Raw genomic sequence first — 23,697 nt, forward strand, 5'->3', positions numbered from 1 at the left:
AAGCCAACTGGTTTTGAGGCAAATTATCCAGACATCTTGCATGCAAGGGGATTTTGTAGCATTTGCAGAAAAACCCTCTTCCTTGATTACTGACCTTGGGTACAGTGCCCAATTTACAGGAAACATCCAAACTGAAGTAATTAACTGGGCTGCTTTTATGATATTTAAATAGCAAGCTATTTATGAACTTTTATGAGTGTTTTGTTCTGCCATTTAAAAAGGGCTTTGCTTTTATACAGATTATTTTCAAAAGACTCACTCTGGGGAGTGTGTTCAAATACACAAGGTTTAAAAAAAAATCAAACACCAAGAGAAAGGAACTATCAGGGTCCAGGGCTTTGAATGCCAGTCAGAAATGGGGAAGCAGGAGATGTTACAGCATGAAAGGTGTAGTGGGTCTGGAATGGCTTATTGAGCAGACATGAAGAGCTAAATGGGTTGTGCTATTTTTGTAATCACCCAAAACACCTTTTAAAGCCAGGCAAGAGCTTTGGGCTTGAAACAGCTGTGCTCAGAGGATTTATCGGCCTGGAAAGTGCAACAAAGATTGGGCTTTGCAAAGCAATTTTAGGCAGTGTGGCATCAAAGCAGAGCATGGGGTGTAGTTTTCCTCCCTTCAGAGTGCAGCAAGGAGACACCAGGAAGAGGAGGAGTCCTGGATGTTGAGGGTGCTTTGGTTCTCCTCAAGATCCTGCTTCTTCCCTCTTCCATCTCCAGCCCTTTGATGCATTGGATGCTGTGACATCAGTCTGGCTTTGAAATATTTTTCTTCTCAGATGCAGAATTGAGTTAAAAAGAATATAGCTCTTTTCATTTATCAGCATCTGATAAGAGGGATGATTCATCCTGCTAAACCCACTTGCTGGGAACTGTCACTGTCCACGAGGGCAGCTGAGATCCAGGAGGAATCTCTATTACAGGCAGCAGTGGAGCTCAGAGCAGCTCTGTGCCTGCCACTGAGCCAAGGCTGTGCTTCTTTTGCTCTCTGGATGTAACCACTGATACATGGTAAATTAAAGTGTGACAAATGTTTGACATTTTCCACTTATTTCTATTCCTGGATTTTCTGCAATTAGATCGCAGCTGAATTTCGTTCCTTATTCAGAGCTGCTCCCAAGCTCCCCCCCTGCTGCCTTCTGAACAGATTTATTCTGTTCATTGCATCTCTCTATTCCATTCACACACGGGGTGTAATCCCATCCCTGTCCCATTTCTGGGGTCCCTGTGGCCCTGGTGGCTCTCAGCAGTGCCACTGGCAGCTCTCCTGAGGGGCTGCTGGGCACAGGCTCCAGGGCAGCTCCTCCAGGCTGGGCAATCTCACGCTGCTCAGAATGACCAGGGGAGGGGAAAAATGGGCATGGAGCAGAGGGCAAGGCACCCTGTCTGCTGGAAAAGTGGATTTAGAACAGAGAGAGAGCCAGGTCAGAGATCCTGAGACTGAACAAATGGTTTGAATTAACAGAAATAGGAATTTGCAGAGTCCGTGGGATGTGGGGGGATGAAGCAGCTGAGGGAGATGAAGGCAGTGCTCCTCCTTGGAGCTGCAGGGGCCAGGAGGTGCTGGGAGGTGGCAACCAAAGCAAAATTTCAGTTGCAAAAGCCCTAAGAGCAGGCGGGTGTCCCTTACCTTGCTGCATCAGTGCCCCCATCCCGAACCAGAAGCTGTTGAGCAGGGTGAAGTTGTTCTCCACGATGTCCGAGCCCGGGTTGCAGGGGTGGGCATCGTACCACTCATAGGGGCTGAACCTGCAGCACACAGGGACACAGAGCTCCTGATGATGATGATGCCTTGAGGGGCTCCTAGGACACAGGCTAGTCAGGATTAGGAGAATGAAGTGGGGATTTATTAAAGGCCTTCAATAGACACACCCTGGGCAGCCAAAGCCGTCCAGAGGCTGCACCCAAGATGGACAATGGGCACGAGTTTTTCATTCAGTTATGGGTTTGGTCCATTTGCATATCATTTACATATTAATCCTTAATTACAGCTTCAGGTAATGAAGTGACATACCCCCACTTTGCTCCCCCCATTTCATTTTTGCTCATACTTGTCAGGGCCTGAGGCCTTGAGTTCAGCCTAGGGTGTCCTTGGATCTCAGGCCTCGAGAGATTGTTTTGTTTGACCAAAATGTGAAGACAGTTAAATAACACTTTATATGGAGTTATGCACTAATGCAGCACAGGATCTGAAAAAATATAAAGGCTAAAATCCTAAGGCATCACTTAGCTGAGATGTGGCAGGACAAGACTCTAACGGAACTGGAAAAAAGGAGTCTCAATGCCTCTGGTGCTGCTGTGCAGGGGCTGCCGACCCTCTGGGGCACAGCTTTATAGAGAAAAAAAACAAATTCAGCCCAAGTCACCCACACAGCTGTAAGTCTGTGTCTTGCATTCTGGAGAGCAGAGACCTGGGAAGCCAAGTCCTCCTGAGGTGTCTCAGATGGCTTCTCCAGAGCCTTTGGTCACTTGGGATCATCTTTTCAATATTGTGTCCTACAGCAGCACCTGGAGCATGTGATGGTGGGATGGGATGGGATGGGATGGGATGGGATGGGATGGGGTCCAGACACATAACCTCTCATATGTAACAGCTTGAAAATGTGGAAAAAAAGGACATTTTTGGTTGACTAAGGAGAAGCCGTGGTCATTCTGCAGTAGTAGCAGGGACAAATTGGTATTTTAAGAGATTCTCCCACCAATGCACATGGGAATCAGGGTGGGATTTATGTCACTGAGAGGTAGAACCTCCCACCATCCTGACAAGCAGGAGTTTGGCCCAGTCAGGGCATTGGCAGAACACTGGAATGTGGTGGCAGTTTGCTGTGGACAAACTTATTCCCTGTGTAGTTCCAAGGATAGCCCTGCAATTCTTGAGCAAGACTGAGGGAATTTCCTAGGAATATCTCTGCAAATTCTGCCCAAGATTGGCAGGCAAGCACTGCTGGGAATGAGCTCGTTTAGCCAGGATCTGGGGAGGGTGCTAAACAGTAGAGATGTTAATATTTTTAGAGCTGTTTATTTACATTTTCTGAGAGTCCCAAATTTTGCAGAGATTAAATTAAAAACATAATTGGTATAATTGCTTTTGATCCAGGCATTAATTATCATCTCCGCTTCCTTCTGGAATCCCTGGAGATTCACAACAGCCCCTTCTCAAAGCCCAGCCCACAGCCTCTATCAGGAGATGTTTCCCTCTGTAATTCTCCACCAGATGCGCCACCACCCAAGGAGAGGGCTCGTGGCTCCACTCCAGGGTGGCCTCGCTCAGACAGTTGGATTTGTTTGGAGAAGGGCCCCAGATCCCTGGCAGGAGCCTCCTGGCACTGAATCCTGCCCTGGACACGTGTCAGGGCAGAGCTGTGGTCCTGGCAGCGCCAAGCACGGGAGGGGACTGGGGGAAAACCATCCCTGGGATGGACAGGGCACAGCCCACGCTCCTGTGGCTTTGGAAGAGATTACCCTGGGCACAGCTGTGCCACTTTTTGCTCCTGTTTTCCACTCAAGGTACAGTGCAGTGAGCTCTACTTTCCTCCCTGGTTTAGCTCACCTTCCTGCAGCAGCCTGGGCTGGGTTTGGGGTGTGGAACCCTGCTCAGGCTGCACCCTGGCATTGCTGCTTTTCATCCAGTGATGGTTGGGCTCTCCTTGCTCCTCACCCTCCTCTGCTCTCTGAATCAGAGGAAATCAGCAAGGAAACAAGAGCCAGGCTGAACTCAGACCTTTACATGCTGCTTATTCCTTGGAACTTGCTATAGATTCACACCAGAGGTGGATAAAAGATGGTGTCTTGGTCCTTTCTGTCAGATAAAGCCAGAGTTCAGGAATTAGATTAAAACTTTCTTGGGCTGCCAATGAAAGACTATGAAAAAGAAAGGGAATTGGTAAGATCAATGAGCCTGGCAAGATGACACGCTGGAGAACTTCAAGGTCTGAGTGAAAACCTACTGGTGCAGCTCAAATGACAGAGAAATATTCAGAAATCTGCAAAGCAGCAACAGCCTCCAGTGCTTGAGCAGAGAAACCATTAGTGGAAGCAAGAGGTAACGAAGGAAGGAGGGAGAGGAGCTCGTTGACCCCAGAGCTCAAATCATTGGGGGAACTCAGGACCCTCCATGGCTGTCTTCCCTCATCCTCACATGCACTGTGGCTCTGAGAAATATTCCATCAAAAACGAGCATCATTCTCCTGTCTCTTTCAGCTTTTTGGGTGGGAAATTGAAGCACTTGGAAGAAATTTAAAAGATTTAACACAAAATACTTTTGAGTCTAAATTGTGTCTCCAGAGAAATTTTCAATGGATGACCCAGGCTGTTGCATTTGCAGGGAATGTCCTGACAAAGGCAGAAATGATGCATCTGACTCCACATTCTCAGAGGGCTGATTTATTATTTTATAATACTATAGTATACTAAAAAATACTATATTATAGTAAAGAATACAGAAAGGATACTTACAGAATGCTAAAAAGATAATAATGAAAACTGGTGACTCTCTCCAGAGTCCCGACACAGCTTGGCACTGATTGCCCAAAGAATCAAAACAACCCACAGCAGAATGCAATGAAACAATCTCCAAACACATTCCACATGTGAGCACAACACAGGAGAATCAAATGAGATGAGAATTGTTTTCCTTTTTGTGTGAGGTCTCTCAGGTTTTTCCCAGGAGAAAAACCCTGGGCGAAGTGATTTGTTCAGAGAATGTGAATTCCACACCAGACCTCGCTGCAATTGGGATGAAGATTAAACCCACCCACCCAGCCTGCCAGGCAGCCAGAGGGGTTGGGTGTAATTTGGAGGCTGTGTGAGCCCGGGGACAGCCTGGCACCAGAGCCTCCAGACACAGCATCCCACGGAGCCCTGGGGACAGCCAGTGCTGATGGCTCTCTGGGGATGGGGGTTGGGAGCAGGGGCTCCATCAATAGCGAAGAAAGGCTGATTAAAATGACAGATGAGCCAAATCCGTCCTTTGCCTGCCTCTAAATAGTTCCTGAGTCTGTTTTAAGTGGCATTGACCTATGGTTATGGCATGAGCAGAGGGCTCTGGTGCCCAGTTCAGAAGAGTCATGTCTCTGAATTAAGGTTTTCTATTTTGATTGTGGTTTTCCGCTGAGAATTGGATTTCAGAGGCCTTGCTGGGGTCAAAAGCAGATATTGTTTCCATCACTTCTGAATGCAATAAATATTTTCCCTGTGAAATCTCTTGCCTTCCATCTCTATGTGTTAAAAGACCATTCCTGCAGAATTTTAATTACCCCGAATACTTGGTGTTATTTGAAAGAATAGGATGACAGAAGAAATGTCAGGAGCAAAATGTGAAAAAGAAACTGTAATTGCAATATTTTATGTGTTGAATTTAGTCCAAAAAGTAGCCTGATAGGGAAAAATTGTTCTACAACCTCATAATTGCTGTGATGGAGTGAGATGCTGAGGTTCATTTCAGAATAAAACCTGAGACAAAGCCACAGTTCTTCATGTTTTCACTCCTCAACATCAGCCAAAAGCCAGGCAACACTGCCATGCTAGGACAGACATCCCTGTTTGTGCAAAGTGGTGGCTGGGGGACTTCACATCAGGGCCTGCCCCAGCATTGCCTTCGGCCCTTCTGCAGCATTTCACATGCAGATACAATTTGCACATTTAACATGCTTTGAAAGCGGGATCTGGACAATTTGGGCTGGATCTGGTCATCACGAGCTGGGAAAAAGAAGCTCCAAAATGCAAAATTGAGTTTGGGTTGTCACTGCAGGGCACAGGAGCAGGCTGGTGCCATCGAAGCCAGCGGCACTGCGGGAGCAGAGCCCACCCAGCTGTGCCCTGCCTAGATGACAGGGACAGCCAAGGGCTGTCTGTCAGCCACCACAGGACTTTCCTTCTCATGGTTACTTTGGGTCCCCAGAGGAGACTCTTGTGCTGCTGAGAGCACCTGGTTGTCCCTGACAGGGTTGGGTGGGCAAAGACAAGGCAGGAGGGTGACTGCAGCAGCAATCTGGATCAGGGAGAGCCCTCCACATCCTCTGAGAGGAAAACTGTGCGTGCTGACAGTCTGGCCAGGGAGAAAGTCAGATAAACTTTCCCAGGCATTGCTCTGGGGGAGCTTTGAGAAAGCTCAGAGAAAGAATTACAGTAATATTTAATCTTTGCAGGTGGTGTTTTGAACTTGTTGTTCACTTGTAAGATGTGTACAAGAAGGGTGTTCCTAATTAGCCAGTGAGGTGAGGGGTGTTAATTGAGGACAAAGCAGATCCAGTTTTCTTGGAACAGTCTATAAAAGAATGTGACATCTAATAAACTTCACTATTGCCTTCTGAGAAGACCTTGGAGTCTGTGTCGCTTCATTCAGCTGTCCCTAATACAAAAGTGACAGAAAACAAATGTCCAAATCTGCAGAGGAGGAACCAGAGGATGCACCTGCCTTGCCATGCATGTTTAACATGCTTTGAAAGTGGGGCCTGGACAATCTGGGCTGGATCTGGCCGTTATGAGCTGGAAAAAACAAGCTCCTCATGTGAGCACTGCAGTGCTCTCAGCACTCAAGCCCAGCTCACTCTGCTGCTCTGTGTAATTGGGATATGACAGAGTGGACGCAGGAAATCTGCTCTAAATGCCCCCCGGACTGAGGGATGCTGAAAATTGTAGATTTGTTGTACCATCAGGGTTAATGTAGGCTGCTTGCTCCAGTTCTGTAGCTGATCTTTCCTTTGACTCTCTAATGCCAGTGGATGAGGGAGGAATGTTTCTGGTGGATGCTCCCAGGAAGGTGTAGCACAGCAGCCTTGGGGAAAAGGGTCTGCATGGACCCCCAGACCAAAACAGGGAGGGCTCTGAAATCCCCACTGGTAGAAATTCAACTGGAAATAAGGAGAAATGAGCATCAAACTGCAGAGTGGGCTGAGGAATCTTTCCTGGACGAGGTGTTTATGCAAAGTATTCCACTGAGGGCTGTGTGTGGTCATGCAGGGCACCTGCCTGCAGGAGGGGGAAAGTGCTTTGTTTTGATTTGAATAGGTGAGATCACGGATTGAGAGCAACCCTGGACTGTGTCTCATCAAAGGCCCTGTGGAATTAACATGGCATGCAAATGTATGCAAATGCTGCCTTTAAACATAGAGGATTTAAACATGCTAATTAGATGCATATTAATTTTGTAAACAGACACATTGTCTGATCTGTAGCAACGGCTTCTCCATTCTTTGATATAGGGAAGGGTTTGTGTGAGCTTTACAGAGGCAGAAGGGGGAAATGGTGGGGGAGAGGGGAGCTCAGGTCCCAGCAGAGGCTGGGAAAGGTGTGAGCAGAGCATGAATGGGCAATGACACAGAGACACTTCATGCACCAGGAGGTGCTGACAAGATGGGAAGGCTGCAAAACTTCTGAAATCTTAAAATTCTTTCAAGCTGTGAGTGTGTGAAAGTGAGCAGCCAGCCCATGGGGATGGACCAGAGGGGATCTCAGGGGTGACAAGGGTTTGGTGCTGCAGCTCCCTGCCACCCTGTTCTTCTAAGTTCTTCTGAGCCTTCTGATGTTTACATTCTTGTAACAAACTTTCTCACGGACTCTATGTAAATAATTAATTGTTTTACATTCCTTTCTGGAGAAGGATAAACTTGATGGACTGTTGGTTTGTCCAGTGTCATTGGAGAGATGTCACTGTCACCTTCCAATCCACTTTAAAAAGTCTATAAATGTTGGAGTCAGAAATTAAACTTCCATCTTTTACCTTGGAGGTTCCAGTGTGCATGTCATTTTATTTGATGTCCTAGAGTGACAGCTGCCAGCAGGGCCCCCTTACCTGGCTATGACAAAGAGCACACAGCTGACCCCCAGGTAGGCAAGGAGGATGTACATCCAGATGTCAGGAGAGAGGGGGTTGAGGAAGGAGAAGACGCTGGGGTTGGTCCCGTTGGGCTTCCTGTAGAGGATGCTGACCCCCAGGGTCATGAAGGGCTTGGAGAAGTCGATGGCTTTCTCCCGGACGTGGGTGATGGTCAGAGGAGCCACGGCCAGGTCAGCTTTCTGCAAACAGCACAGGGGGAGGACACAGGCAGGGAGAAAGGAGGAGTTAGAGACAGAGGTGTTTCCATCCCCTTGGAGACACCACAGCTCTCACACAGCACAAACAGGCCAAAAACCCCCAAAGTGCAGCCCTGGGGTTCCCCCCTGCTGTGGCACATGTGGTACACATTTGCTGAGAAATACAGATGTGGGGGCACAGTGTTTGCTGTGAAATACAGATGTTTAAGCACAGTGTTTGCTGTGAAACACAGATGTTGGAGGTGCAGTGTTTGCTGTGAAATACAGATGTTTAAGTTCAGAGTTCACTGTAAAATACAGCACAGCCAAATGGAGGCGTTACAGCCTCTGCAGCTTCTGCCCCGATGTGATGAGCTCCTCTGAAATGGTCAGAAAAATCAGATTTTACAGAGTCCTAAAGTGTCAGTGTCCCTTTTCTTGCTTTCTCCTCACGACAAGATTCTACAACGGTGAGCAGGCTGTGTGCAGAGCCTGCTGTTGGCAGCAGTGGTTTGTTTTTGCTGTTGTTGTTGTCCTTCCTTTCATTTGTTGTTGTCCTGCTTTCGCGCTGATGCAAGAGGAGAGGAGGGTGAGGATGGAGCTGCAGGGAGCCATGCTGTGGCAGTGTGAGGTAAAAGGTTCAATTTCTTTTCCCTCAGTCATTTCATGATGCAGTTTGAGGGCTCAGTCTCAGGCAGGAGTGCTCGGTGCCGGGGGGTGGAGGGAGGGAGGTGTGCAGGTGAGATCCTCTAAGGAAACACTGTTTAATGATGGACTCCTCAGCCCATCCTGCTGGAGTGCTCTGAGCTCCCTGAAGAATTTCAGCTGAGCATATTCCTTATCCTGACAGCTTGTATGAATTGTGTTTGTTTCTATTATTACTGTTATTTGCTAATTTGTGTTAATTCAACGAGCAACCACGTTCACCCTCTTTCTGTTGGGTAAGAGCTGCATTCATTTCTCTCACTAAACATTCATCCAGGTGCTTAAAAGCCACAAGTAAACACGTCCAAGGTTTCCTCAGTATCACCTTCCTTGCCTGAGCTTTGCAAATCATTCTTTGAGATTGTGAACTTCCAAGGAAACACAGACACATAAATTACAGCTCTGAAGTTGAGCAGGACCTCCCCCCACGCCAGGAGCCCCAGCGAGATTTATTTAACATCTGGTTCTGAAAATTAAAATTCTGAATTACCCATGAGTGATAATTATCTAGAGATACAGTAGATTTGTCATCATTCATGGACTTTAAATCAATACTGGCTGGAACATTTTTTCTTCTTTGCTTCAGCAGGAACTCGGGGCTCACTGTAGGAGCCAGAGCAGATCCCTGGCCTGTGCTGGGGGTAGAGGTTGTACTAATGGTTTCATCTGACCTTGCAATCCATGATCAAGTCAGTGCAATATTTATAAATAGAAGAATCTGGGTGTTTTACTGTAGGAAGAGTCTCTACATGAGCTTTTGTCCATTTACACAAGTGTGTGTGTGTGTGTGTGCAAGGGATTCCCTCCAAAGAGTGCAGCCTTAGAGCTCCTGAACAGAGGCCTTCAGGAATTATGTAACAAGGGTAAAAATGATGTGATTTTTGTTCTAACATGGCTCTCCAGCTGCATCCTGCTTTCCTTTCCTTCTCACTTTCCAGATGGAAATACATTTTTACACCAGCCTGGTACACGAAAAGCTTCATTTTGGCATTTGTCAAAATCTGTGGAAAATGGGGACAATATTTTCCCAGTGAGCCCATTCTGCCAGCTGTGGTTGTGGTGACAGGGACAGAAGCTGAAGGGGGTTGGGGGTGGCATTCGTGGCTGCCCAGCCTGAGCTGGAGATGTTGTTCTGCATCCTGGGGACCATCCTGGCAGGTTTGGAGCTTGGCTGCTCCCACCACCTTCCAGCACACCTGGAAATTTTGGCTTAGTGCTCCACACAGTCACAAGGCAGAAATGGCAAAAGAAATGCAGCATTTTCCCTCCTCCATCACTTCTGTGTGGGTGTCCTGACTCACCAGGGAAAGGCAAAGAAGATGTTGAAGGATTTGGCTATGGGTTTTTCTGAAGGAGGGAGCAAATGTTCTGTGGTCAGAGCTTGCTGGCAATGGCCAGGCTGAGGGAGCCTCAGCCAAATTTGTCAGAACAATAACAGTGAGCTAAAGAACAGCCTGGAGTTTGTGCTTTGCCGCGGAAAATGAAGAGAGAGAACTCTGCATGGATGCCCAGGGATCCAACTGCTTTTAGAGCTGAAATAAAATTTTATTGTGTGGCTCCAGCAGCTCCTGTGATGTGCTCCCAGCCCTGTGTCCTTGCAGGGAATGTCACATTCAGGCAGGACAGAGCAGGGATTCTGGAGCCTGGCTGGGCTGTGTCCTGAGCAATTAGAGGCAGCACAGGGCTGCACTTCCATATCCTTTTTATCAATGCAGATTTTTCTGAAGGTGGCCTCTAATTAAGGCTTTGCTGACAGAGAGGATCTAAATCAAACCCACCAAGGGTGAATCTTTGATTTGTCGTGCTCTGACATTACAAACTGGGCAGTCAATTACCAGACTCTGGCTGCTTCCTTTGCTCAGCCCTGGCTCTTGTGCTGTTGCAGTCAGGTGGGTTTTATTAAAGATGAGGAATTAGAGCAAGTGCCAGTGGCTTAAAGACCCTTGTCCAGCAAAACCACTTAAGCCTGCACCTCTGTTTTACTGGAGCTCACACGTCTTCCAAGTCCTGTCCCTGTTCTTAAGTGTTCTGCTGAATCGAGGCCAAAAAGATGAATTCTGCCAAGGCAGCTACACATCAAATGCAGACACTTCTCCAACACACCTCCAAGGGTTTGGATCTCCTCATTCACCCAGTTCCAGCGTTTCACTTGGCTGGAGCAGCTGTGAGTTCATCGGGTGTTCAGCACGGGGATGATGGTATTTGCTGCAGAGATACTTGGTTTCCATCAGAAAATGCCAAGTCTTATCTCCAAGTTCTCATTATCAGGGAGATGTGGCCTGTGGGTCAGGACAGCTCTTGTGCAGCCGTGGTCACTGTGGGAATCCTGCAGTGCCTGACCTCAGCCGGAGCCAAGCCGTGGGCAGTGGCTGGTCATGGCAGAGCCCACCAACAGCAGAAGCACCAAGATAAATATTTATTCAGGAAAAGAAGCTGCCTCTGTGCTTATTTTGCCAATCTGCGTTAGGTATTTACATAAACTAATCATGTGTGTGTTGCCTGAGAGACAGAAATAGTGTGTGTGTGTGTGTTTTACTGATTTAATTGTTACCCAGGCCTGGCACTGTGATCCCTCGGTGTCTCTTGCCACTGCCAGCACTGGGGCTTCTTCCTTGGGCCCTGTCTCTGCTTCCTGCTCTCCTGCTCTCCTGGCTTGGCTCCTGTGCCCTGCTCCTGCTGCCTGTGTGTGCTGGGCTCACACCTGAGCTCCCTGCACCTTTCCCCGGCTGTCCTGGGGATGAGGCACAGCTGGGGCAGCTGGGCTCCCCTGCAGCTCATGACTCAGAGAGGGGGGCTGCTGCTGGGGCAGCTGTGGGGGTCTCTGTGAGAGCCCCCTGCCTGCCCAGGGGGAGGGAAGCACTCACAGGGAGCAGGGATGCTCAAGGAGAGCAGGGTCAGTGCTGAGTGTCTGACTCCAGCTCTTAAGGGCTGCTCTTGCAGTCTCACAATTTGGACATCGTTTTTGTCAATGGGTTTATTCGATACTGGGGGGAATTAAGAACAGATGTTGGCAGGAAAAACCCAGCAGTGAGCTGAAGGGGAGGAATGAGGGCCATGAGGTCCTGCTGGGGCTTTTATAATCTTCGCTTTAAGGAAGATCTCCAGAGTTGGAACTGCCACTGATTGTACCTGAGGGATGTGAAGGCTGGAGGATTCAGGTGAGAATGGCCCCGCTGTGAGAAACAAGCCCTATCCTATGGATTCCTGGCAGGTGAAGCAGCCAGCAAGGGGCAGGGACACCTGCTGAGCACGCAGAGAACCTGAACTCCCAATACACAGATCCTTCACCTGGATCCCTGAGTACGACCCAGTCCTGAATCCTCAGCACTGAGGTCCTGCAGTGTCTGAACAAAAGGTGGAGGACACTTCATCCAATTAAATTGTTTGCTCCCTATCCCTGGCCCAGTGACATCCAAATGAAGCCCCATTTGATGACACATGAGATGAAACATCCACCAGTGCAGAGCATTAGTGGGGAGCTGGCAGTGCGGTGCAAGATGTACTTCTGCCAGAATTTACTGTCAGAAAATGCCCACTTATTGTGGAATTGTTAAATCAGCTGTCAGGAGTCATTCCTAAGGATGGATATTACAAGTCCTCTGCCGTTCCCATTGGCAGGGATTTCCATCAGAAACCCCAGTATTTGCCACATCTCTTTTATTCCCACCTGAAGTTTCAGATTGAATGGCAATGTGATGTGCACTGTGGCAGCAGAAGACAAGTTTTATTTGTGAACAAGTTTGTGCAAAATGTCCAGAACAACTCATTCTGCTGCTTTTATGGGATTCTGCCCACAAACAATAGGGAAGATTTGCAGGCATTGCTTTGCCAGACAACTGGAATTTATAAATCAGAACGGATGGGCCACGGTGTGCAACGGAGCTTTGCTTGTATCAGTAATAATTTCTATGAATAAACATCAATAGCAGTTCACTGTTGCTGAAAGGAGGAGGTTTGGCACTTGTCAGGTTCTCTGTTTGTTGTGAATAAAGGGCTCAGGAGCTTCTCTGCATCGCCTGGGTTCCCCAGACCTCCCTGAATACCTGAGTTCAGCTCTCGTGGCCCTTCTGATCAAGGCTCCTCCGTGGGAATGGCCAGAGGGGTGACAATAAGCAGTAGGCTGAGGTTACTTCTCCAGGGAATGAACTGAACTCCTCAAAACAGGGACTTTTTGTGCTGAGGATGAGCAGCAGATGAAAGGCAGCGGGGCAGGGTGGTGCATTCAGCTGCATGAGGCTCTTGTCTCTGCATCTGCTATTGGGGACCTGTCAGAGACAGGGTCGTGCTGTGGCTGCTCTGATTGCTGTTGCTTTTCCTGTTTATGCTTAAGGCCAGACTAGAAACAGAGGGATTTTACAAAGGATCATAGCCTGAGGCATCCCTGCCTGTGGCCAGGCGTGTCTGGATCAGAGAGAGCAGAGGGGGAGCATTCGTGACTGCATCAAGCCCACAGTGCTCACTGTGTAAACACCTGTCCCAGCACGTGATTTACCTTTGGGGGGCCAAATTTTGGGGATTTACCTCTTTGGTGACAGCACCTTTGTCCCCCAGACAGTGTTGTCATGCACCTACCCTCACCCAGCTCCTCTGAGGGCATCTCCACCCAGTGCAGGCCACCCCAGGGGACAGGTGCCCCTTGCTTTGCCCATCTCCCCCTCTCCAAATTTCAGCTCAGCTGAGTTGGAATATTTCTGGTACACAGAATCTGCTGCTTCCACAGCTCCCAGACCCTCTGAGCAACAATAATCACCATTTTAGCCTCTCACCTCACCCCAGGAGCACTCCCTGCTCTGCACAGGTCGTTCAGGGAGCCCACACCAGCTCAGCTCACCTGTGTCACAGCAATCCAGGGGGCTAAGGAGGTCTTCAGCAATGCAATGGCTTTCTGCACTGAATTAATCCTGACCTGGGTATTTGGACCTCACAAAATCCTGCCTGCTTCATGCTCCCACCTGAATTATTCCAATTTGTTTATGAGAAGGAGATGCTGAACACAGAGGAAAGCCAGCTCAGATATCAAACTCTGGATGTGGGCAGCCCTGTTTTCATCACTACAGCATGATTTGAAGTCTCTAACACTTTTCCTCCTGGGTGTGAAATAAGCTTGATCTGGCCTGTTGGATGTCCATGGGTTGTGCCTTTCCCCACACCACGGGAAGATGCTGCTGAGGAAGGACCCATCTGGCTGCAATTCCACTTTGAAGGCTTTGCATAAACACTGCTATAAAAAGCAGTGACATGCAGATAAAGGAGCTAATGGCTTCATGTGGGGCCTGGGCAGTGTCCCTGCAGGCACATGCTCAGCCATGCAGGGCAGAGCACAGGACTGCATCTCAGAGTTAAGAACATAACTTGCAAGAAGAGGAGGTTTGGCCCTTTCCTGCTGTTTGGCCCTTTCCTGCTGCTGTGTGTAGACTTGCTTTATAGATAGTTACCCAAAAAATACTACAATGCAGGTTTGACCATGAATTTTGTGTTATTTAATGAGATTGCTCCTCAAACCTCCTTCTTGTCTAGCTCATGTAGCTTCAGGAATGGCTGAAGCCTCCTGAGAGCCCTGTGATGTCTTGCAGGACACTGGAAGTGGCATGGTTTGGGCTGAATGACTGACTGGCTTCTATTCCCTTGGGAGGGATTTGCTCCTTGTGAGCCCTGCAGTGCAGTGAGAGCTTGAGAGAGCTCCAGAGCCCATTCCTAGCACTGAGAGAGCTCCTGAGCACATTCCCAGCACTGGGAGAGCTCCAGAGCCCATTCCCAGCAGTGGGAGAGCTCCAGAGCCCATTCCTAGCACTGAGAGAACTCCAGAGCCCATTCCCAGCCCCGAGAGAGCTCCAGAGCCCAATCCCAGCCCTGAGAGAGCTCCAGAGCCCATTCCCAGCAGTGGGAGAGCTCCAGAGCCCATTTCCAGCAGTGGGAGAGCTCCAGAGCCCATTCCCAGCAGTGAGTGAACCCCAGAGCCTGCTCCCAGCAGTGAGTGAACCCCAGAGCCCATTCCCACCAGTGAGTGAACCCCAGAGCCTGCTCCAAGCAGTAGGTGAATCCCAGAGCCTGCTCCCAGCAGTGAGTGACCCCCAGAGCCTGCTCCCAGCAGTGAGTGAACCCCAGAGCCTGCTCCCAGCTGCGGGGTCGGGCAGAGGAGCCGTGCCCCAGGGGGCTCTGCCGAGGGGCACTGCTGCCACTCGGTGTCAGCTCTGATCTGTGTCACAGGCATCACTCGGAGCAGCAGAGCTTCCTCTGGGACACTGCCACTCGTCCAACTCGGCAGGGCTGTTGTGTAAGAGGCTCTAAAATCTGTGTTTTGAGCTGCACGGAGTTTTCCAGAAGGAAAAGCACCAAGGCAGGTTTGCAGAGCTCCCCCATGAGATGGAGTCCTGCTCCCAGGGCTGTCCTTGCCTGCCCTTGCTGCTCTCCTGCTCCCTGGGCCAGGCCAGCTGAGGCCTGCCACGCTTGTCACAAACTGATTGTCACTTTGTCCCTATAAAAGGACATAATAATTATCATCTGCATTTTACAGATGGAGGAAGCAGTGCACAGAAGCAACTTGTCCAATGTCATTTAGGGCAGAGAGAGCAGATCTGGAAGGCCAGCCCAGCTCCTGAGCCACTCCTCAGTCCCAGCCAGTGCTTGACTCTCCACACACCACAGTGACTCACCCAGCAAACTCATTCTTCTCCCATGAATGGTAAGAGCATCACAGCTCTACAGGGGATTATTTTTGTGTCTTTGCTGCTTAGGCTTTGGATTCAGAATGTAGCCAGGACCTGGAGGTGGTCAAGGGCTGCCCCACTTGGGCAGGATGCTCAGGAGGAGAGCGCTCTGCACTCCTGCACTGCTGCCTGTGCCGCAGAGAGCAGGCATTCTTTTTGTCCTTAGCTTTTCTTCCAGAGGCCTTGTGGATTCAGATTGTAGCCAGGACCTGGAGGTGATCAAGGGCTGCCCCACTCGGGCAGGATGCTCAGGAGGAGAGCACTCTGCACTGCCTGCACTGCTGCCTGTGCCGCAGAGAGCAGGCATTCTTTTTGTCCTTAGCTTTTCTTCCAGAGGCCTTCTCTGGGAATCAGATATTCATAAAAACACCAGCTTTCCTCACCTCTGTAACTGGGCCCTTGGGATCACAGGATGTGCTGGAGGCAAGATATCTAATTAGGAAACTGAGCAAGCTCTGGCCGCGAGTGGCGGTTTCAGACGCGGCGACGCTTTGGCGGCTTTTGGGAGCAAAGCTGCTGCTGCAACAGGTTCCTTGGGGCTTAAAGAGCTCCTGGAAGTGGCCATGGAAGGAGAAGCACAGCTGCTGTGTGGCAGAGGGAGCTCCGTGTCCCAGAAGATTTTTAGCAAATAAGTTGCTTTTATAGGAAATAAAAAAATGAAAGTGTCCAGGGCACAGCTGCTTCCATAGTCTGGATGTCTCCTGTGGGCTGGGCAGTGTCTGGGACATGTCTGGGCTCCCCAGGCTGCACTGGTTTTGTGTTTGTCCTCGGGGGTGAGAGCAGCTCATGCTGCCAGCCTCAGGCCCAGGGGAAGCCTCTGCCCAGCCTGTGTCCCACTGTGGGACAGGCTGTGCCTGGAGCCACAGAGCCCATTTCTGTGCTGGGAGAACTGTCCTTTTCAGGAATTTCAAATTAATATATGGAAGAGCCAGACACAGGGATATTCTGGCAACCAGTGTGACAAGGAGCCTTGTCACACTGGTTGCCAGAATCTTTTAAGATTCTTCAGCCTCTTGAGCTCCACCATTGCAGGCCAGCGAGAAATGGCACCTGTCCCACCCCAGAGAGCCAGCCCAGGGACAGCTCCAGGGACAGCCTGGCTCAGCCAACCCTCAGCAGCCACCCACGGGCTCACTCACGTGGTCGATGAGCTCCTTGATCATGCCATTCCACTGGCCCTTCTCATCCTGTGCGCCGTATTTGCCGTCCTCCACCAGGCGGATCTCGTAGGAGAAGCCCAGGATGATGGCCAGCTCCTTCAGCAGGTCGATGCAGTAGCCCTCGAAGCGGTCATTCCCAAACAGGGCGGTGTCGGATTTACGGAACATGACAAAGGGCTCCTCCTGCACAGGGAAAGCAAAAAGTCCCAGTTCAGGGTCAGCTGGAGGCAAGGCCACCTCTGCAGGTCAGCCCGAGCCGCCAGGCACGGCTCTCCAGGCAGGGCTGGCACTGTGACATGTTGGGAATAAATTAACTTTGCACAGCGCATCAGCTAATTAGCAACCTTGTTTACCCCACAAAATTTAATTTTGTCTCTTCTGAGCAGCCAACTGTTTTCCATTTGGTAGGATTTCAGGGAGAAAAATAACCATTTCATGCTCTGAAAATGAAGTGTTAGAAACAGCAAAAGAGGGAGAAGACAAACTCAGCCCCATGCCCTGCACACGGTACCTGCCATCCACCACAGGCTGCTGGGTGAAATTTGGGGTGAAGGAGCTGTGCATGGCTGGGGCCACCCCAAAACCTCCCCACTCACCTCACTGGCACTCCTCTGTGCTGGCACTGCCTGGTGGACACTGCCCTGCTGCTGCCCAGGGAAACTTTGTGCTGTGTGCTGCACTTCTGGCTGCCTGGGAGTGACCCATAGCTGAGCTCCAGCACAGGGGACAGGAGCTAAAGCAGTGACCTGTGGATCCCTCCCCTCGAGCAGGAGCTGGCAGGTGAAGTCACCCAGAGAAGTCCAGCATCCTTTGGTGCCTCTCAGGCTTGGGCAGCCACCGAGGAACACTGGGGAGCCTGAGGGAAAAACGTGTGGAGGACAGATGGAAATGGAAAAGGGGGTGGGCAGCAGGCAAGAGCTGGAAGACAAGATGAGGGTGAGGTACCTCCAGCGAGTCCCTGGCTCAAACTGGGGGTGTCTGCAGGGCTTCTGTCCTTGCTGTGGGGTGGCCAGAGAGGGAGGGTGAAGGAGGGCTACACATTGTGCTGGCAAACACCCTCTGTGATTTTGTCCAGGCATGGGGGCCTTGAAGAGGTGGGAGGGCAGGTCTGGAGCCCTCATTAGAGCCCATTAGAGTCGCAGTGCCTGGCTTGGTGGGGCATGGATGCCCTGCCCAGGGGTGCTGTGAGGAGGGGTCTCAGCTGGTGCTGTCTCTGCCCACCTGGCAGCCCCCAGCTCTGCCCTGCCACGGGGCTCTGTGCTCCCACGGAGGGGCAGGGGGTGCTCCTTTGGCCCAGCAGCAGGGTCAGGAGGGGACGTGGCAGCACACGAAGCCCCATTTGCAGAGTTCTAAAGCCCAGCTGATCACATCACGCCCATGGAGTTTGGCTTGGCACGCGCAGCTCGGCTCAATCCTGCGCTCCCCCGCCGCCTCCTCGGCGTTCTGCTCTGGAATTAGTGCTTTGTTTGTGAATCAGCTGAATCTATGGATCTGGATATAAATATGCTGGCTCCAGAGCAGCCATAAAGCACTATTAATTTTGGGAAGCGCTGTAGGGATTACATACATATTTAACAGCCGAAGCACTGAACATTAGGACGCCACTCGCTTCAGTAATGTATCTCCAGGTCTCAAACATTTCCTAGGGGGTAATTCTGAACTCTGTGAACCACTTATTCACGGACTATTTCACAATTTATTACTGAAAATAGCCAGACATCCAATTCACAAGCTCTCTCAGTTTGCTAATCGATTTCTCAGTGAAGGTGCCCTCAATTTCATAACTTCACAGTTCCCATATTGCTTGGGGAGAGCGGCACTGGCTGCTGGGGTAATATTTCTCTTCCAACAAGTCACTGCAATATGAGCAAAAGGGGAAAAAATAGCCTTTCATGCTTTTTCTTTTAAAGGCTCCTCCTATGGCTCTTCTCTCGTCATTTACAGCAGTGCAGAACTACAAAGGGGTGTTGCAAATGCAAATAACATCCAGGGTTCTATTTTGCGTTTCAGACTCCAGCAAACGCAGTGCCATCACTGCAGAACTCAGGTCTGAGCACATTCCCTCCTCCCCTGGGCACAGGGATCCAGGACAGCCCTGGTTCCAAGGTGGAAAGCCCGTGGCACGTGTGCAGGCCCATGGAGTGGCACAATTAATGGGAACTGATATCACCCCATGCCTTATGTAATTTGTACGTGCTCGCAGAGCTGGAGATGGAAATGCTGCCTGAGAAAAGCCTGTCAAAGGCAGATGGCTGACAGTCCCCTCCTGGCTCCATCGTTTTGCATTATGCTGTGGCCTTTGAGGTATGGTGGGGACCATGGCCTGGACCCAGACAGTTCCACAGCCATGGAAATGTTTAACGGGAAAAATGTCGTGTGGTGGATGGGAAGTTCATTAGGAGGAGTGGCTGATTTGCAAGGAAAGCTCCTGCAGCATCTGTCTTTGGCTTATGTTCAGCTTCCCCCCTGCTAACCCCTTGCTGAGGGATACAAGACCTTTGGTTCCAGCCCCTCTGTCCCAGACCAAGTGTCCCCTGTCTCTGTTCCCCTCTGGGCACCTTGATCCCATTCCTTTTATACAAATCCACCCTATATCCAGTCCCATCCTTTTAAAAGGCACTGGGGTGCTGTGAGCTTTCAGAGACATTGGAGATCCCTGGGACATCCCTGGGGTTCATGGGGAAGGACAGTGACAGTTTGAGAGTCCCCTACCAGCACCGTGGTGACAATCAGAGATCTGTTGCTCAGCGAGTCCGTGACATTGGGTCCTCTTCCTTTGGAGATTTCTGTGATGTTCAAACCATCTGAAGGGCTCCATGCTCCAACCTGAAAGGAAGCAAAGCAACACAGAGATCCCCCATCTCCAATTCCTCAATCCCCACCTGCATTCCTTAATCCCTACCTTGAATTCCTCACAGCATCCTACTGGCCTGGAAAAGAGAACTTTCTTCTTTTGTCTGCAGCAAAACTGGAATTACCATAAATTAACCCTTCAGCTGCAGGTCAGTCCATGTTCCACATGTGGCACATGTTCCACAGCCCCTGTGCTGCTGCAGTGGATGAAGACTGTGGAATTTAGGGGCTGAATGAATTAATTTGCAGAGGCAGGGCATAGAGCAGCAATCAAACCACACTAAAGAGTCAAATCTGGGCAAGGATAAAGCACAACAAAAGAAAAATAACCACAAATCTGAGTCAATTTTCTTTCTTTTCCATTTCCCCACCAATTTGCTTTGGTGGGAAGGATTAAAAATGGCTCGACCAGCTCTGCAGATCCCTGATAGGGACCATTTCTGCCGTGGAAAATCAGCTGCAGGTTTCTAACACATCTCTTGGCAGGGCCCTGGGCCCCCCTTTGGGAAATCCCTGCAATGGGGGAGTCTCAATCCTGGCTGCAAACCTGGAGGAGGGGGTGGCACAGGCACATCAGCTCTATTTCGGGTGCTCTGTTTTCTCAAGCTGTCAAATGTAATAAATTATTAGACTTCAATGAAGTCCATTGATCCAGAAATGGCAAAGCATGTCTCTGTTTAAGGAAGTCATCTGGGTGAGGCTAAGCCTGTTAACCTGATCTCCACAGTGCAGGGGAGGCTTTGGGACAAACTTTGAAGGCAGGAGTGGCTAAAGGACTGTGACAGCGAGATAAAATGTCAGGAAAGCTGGAGGAATGTGGGAGTGCTGCCAGCAAACGGAGCAGGGTGGCCACGGAGCCAGCCTGGCAGTGAGAAAAAAACAAACCCCACCTGGAAATGGGAACAGAATGATCCATCTGTAGGGTCAAACTGCAAGGTGGGACTCGGAGAGAAGCCAAAGGCAGCCAGCTCAATCCACCAGGGAGCCAGCAGCTTCCCATCTTTTATTTATTGCTGTTTTTAAGATTCTTCAGCCTTTTCAGCAGTCCAAGGGGAGAACTTGGTTTTACTGCATCCCCAAAAAGAGACTTTGTAATGAGCAATGCTGCCTGGCAAAAAAAATTGTCATAAATTCTAGAAGAGTTTCCATGAACTTTGTGAAAGGTTTTAAATATTTCAGGTAAAACTGAAGCGATCCCCCATCTCTGCCTTGGATCACAAAACAGCTGCAATGTCAAAAATTATTATTATTGTGAATGGGAAAAAAGCAAGTCTGAGAGGCCCCAGTTTGCTGCACTGCAGCCCCAATCACTTCTGCCTTGCTACGTTTTCTTTAAGAAAATTAAATGCATGGCACTTAAGGCTGAATTAATCAGTTTAAAATATTAAAAAAGGAAGAAAAAGGAAAAAGTGCTTTAAGAGAACTGTGTGAGTCAGATAGTCAAACTATATGTAATTAGGATTTGGTAATACTCCTGTAATCCCTGGAACATCCAGGAGGTATGAGGATCAGGGGTTCAATCCTAAAGCTCAACAAACATAAGCTGTGATACATAAAGCATAATCCAGCTGGGATTTGTTTGTAGTTTGGTGTTTTGTTAGTTCAGATTAACTATTGACAGAATTCTGGCTTCAACAGAGATTTGACATCGATACTTTAAAACCCCTCTGGAGCTGACACGAAGCTTTCAGAAAAATAATGGTGGGAACTGTGAAATCTCTGAATTATTGGAGACAAAAGTTGATGGGGTGTGCAGGGGACACGTCGAGGTTTGGCAGCTTCCAGCGTGCCTGATGTGACAGAGAACTGCAATAACTCCAGCTGGTGCCAGCTCTGCTCAGCCCACCTGAGGGGTGTTGGTTTGACAGGTGATTCTGTGGCTGTGCTTAAACACTTGGGTTCATGTGGTACAAAAGGCTGGTATGTTTTCTATTATCTGCCCAACACAGCTCTCCAGCAGCGCGTCGGTGCTGCTGGACTTCAAAAAGATGTGTTGTTATTTTTGGTTAGGCTCTATAAACAAAGTATTTTGCAAAAAAAAAAAAAAAAAAAAAAAAAAAAAAAGGCTACAAAGGTCAGCTGCTGCTCAGTTCTTGTGAGGCACCGGCACCTTCCCCAGCTCTGTCCTGCCTCCTTTCTCAGCCAGCGAGACTGAAGGTCACTGGGTTGATTTGAAACGTTTCCTTTATTCCAAATTTGACACCAAAAGCTCCCCAGCAGGAGAGGGCTGTGGTGACCTTGAGCTGTGTCACCTGAGGCACCGAGCTGCTGCTGTGGTGGGGAAGTGTGGCAGCCATTCATTTCAAATCCCAGGAATACCAACCAGTGAGGAAGGGGGATGTGGCACGGGAGCCTCCCAGTGCAGGATCCCTCCCCTCCAAACAGAGGATGGATCCAGGGCTGCGTCCCTGTGCCCAGTGATTAATTCCCTGGACAAGTCCCCTGTGCTCTCAGGCCATGCACAGGTAACTGAAATCCCTCCCTGCTGCCAGCCAGGTGTTCCGTGGGCTCAGAACCTGTCCCCTGCCCAGAGGGACAGAACCAATGTGTTCAGAACCTGTCCCCTGCCCAGAGGGACAGAGCCAACAGGCTCAGAACCTGTCCCCTGCCCAGAGGGACAGAGCCAACAGGCTCAGAACCTGTCCCCTGCCCTGAGGGACAGAGCCAGCCCCGTGCCCAGCTGCCACAGGCACCTGGTAGCTGTCGGAAAGCAGACTCTGCTCTAGAAATGGCCTTGATGCCCTGCCAAATTCCTCCTGTACAGGTGATAGACACCTGTAGCAGGACAGGGACACAGAGCTGCTCACAGGGTAGTCACAAACATGGAATTTCTTGGAAATCACAGCTGCCTGTGCTCCAGCCACTTACTGCACTGTTTGTCATCAGATGATCTCACCTTGAAACCTGCATTCTAAGGGCTTTAAGGCTGTGTGTGTTGCCTTTTTATTTTAAGTTTGTTTTTTTTTAAGTAATTGAAGAGAAGGAAATTAAGTCCCCAGGCACACCTGGGATCAGATTTGCACATCAGCATGGTTTTACTGTGCCCAGAGGAGATCTGCACTAATTTGGAGGACCTAAGGCTTCAGTCTTTATGCTCTTGACCCTCATGACACCCCCAGCCAGGCAGCAAGGCCACACTTCCCTTTTTTCCTCATCGTCCCTTAGATAATAAACAAAATACCCAGTGCTTCGTCCTGCAAATTCCAGGCTGTAATAAACTGGGGCTGTTCCCAGCCTTGGGCAATTTTATAGTGGGAAATGAGTCCAGATGATGATCTCCACTGCTGTGGTCTCCTCAGAGAATAACTGAGGGTTTGTGAGCCAGGCCAGCAAGAGGGAGTGGGACAGGTGTCATTCCTGCCTGCTTAGGGCAGGGAGGGGTTAATGGATACTCAGAAAGTTTCTTTTTCCTCCACTATCCCAGGAAAGTGCCACAAGCACTTCTGCAATCTGTAATCCCACGCACTGGCTTCAGGGCGAGTGAGTCATGGTTGAGCATGGAAAAGGATCTGAGAAATCCCACAAAGTGAATATCCTTTTATATAAACCCCAGGAACCTGGAATCAATACAGCACCAACCATTCCTCTGTTGCTGAGCACCAGCGTTATCCTCAGCCACATGCAGATGAAACCAACCCTGCCTACCTTTTCAAGGCCATCTTCTTTGAGACTGATGATATCCAAATCAAAATCTGTCCGTAAACCACTGGTTTTATTAAAGACAATGCGTCCCGTTAATCCTTCCCATTGGGCCTGTGGAAGGGAGAAAAAGTAGCAGGGCTGTTACTCAGTATCATAAATAATCTTTTGCCCTCCACTGTATGTTCTTTTAATTAGTCCTTATGCTGGTTCTTTCTCCCTAAAGAGCCTGATTAATTAATAATCCCTCCGCTGCTGCTCAGACTGCAGACGGAGCTGGAGATTTCCTTCACTCTCTTGCAGTCCTTGCTACAATTTCTGTTTGCACCTTTTGTGCTCACCAGCTGTTGCAGGACGTGATGACTCAGTAGAAAACAACTTGCATTTATCACGGCATCCTTGTGGGCTGCGTTCATCCTTGTAGTGCTGATAAACACCGGCTGCAGGGAGCCTTTCTCCAGCCAAGAGAAATCCCTTTGTGCACCAACTCGTTGGTGCTTCCAAGGTGTGTGGAAGCTTAAATGTTGGGAATGCTTCCCTCTGTCCTTCCAGAGGGAGAGTGGAGTAGAAGAGGCCAAGAATGAGTTCATGCAAGTAAGATCTGAGGTTTGGAAACAGGCACA

The 23,697-nt window shown here is 49.5% G+C and overlaps 1 protein-coding gene across 1 annotated transcript in view; it reads right to left on the bottom strand.

Moving 5' to 3' along the window:
• The window catches only part of GRIK3 (glutamate ionotropic receptor kainate type subunit 3), a 118,312-nt gene that overhangs the window by 12,827 nt on the left and 81,788 nt on the right, over positions 1-23,697 (bottom strand). Inside the window, exons 8-12 of the mRNA XM_041417571.1 lie at positions 23,081-23,188; positions 19,295-19,408; positions 16,562-16,765; positions 7,790-8,013; positions 1,628-1,746 (exon numbers count right to left, since the gene is read on the bottom strand). Of these exons, the coding sequence (XP_041273505.1) occupies positions 1,628-1,746; positions 7,790-8,013; positions 16,562-16,765; positions 19,295-19,408; positions 23,081-23,188 (769 nt within the window). The remainder of the gene's footprint in view (positions 1-1,627; positions 1,747-7,789; positions 8,014-16,561; positions 16,766-19,294; positions 19,409-23,080; positions 23,189-23,697) is intronic.

Source organism: Onychostruthus taczanowskii, unplaced genomic scaffold (assembly GCF_017590055.1).
Source record: "Onychostruthus taczanowskii isolate IOZ18803 unplaced genomic scaffold, ASM1759005v1 scaffold56, whole genome shotgun sequence".
Lineage (NCBI taxonomy): Eukaryota > Metazoa > Chordata > Aves > Passeriformes > Passeridae > Onychostruthus > Onychostruthus taczanowskii.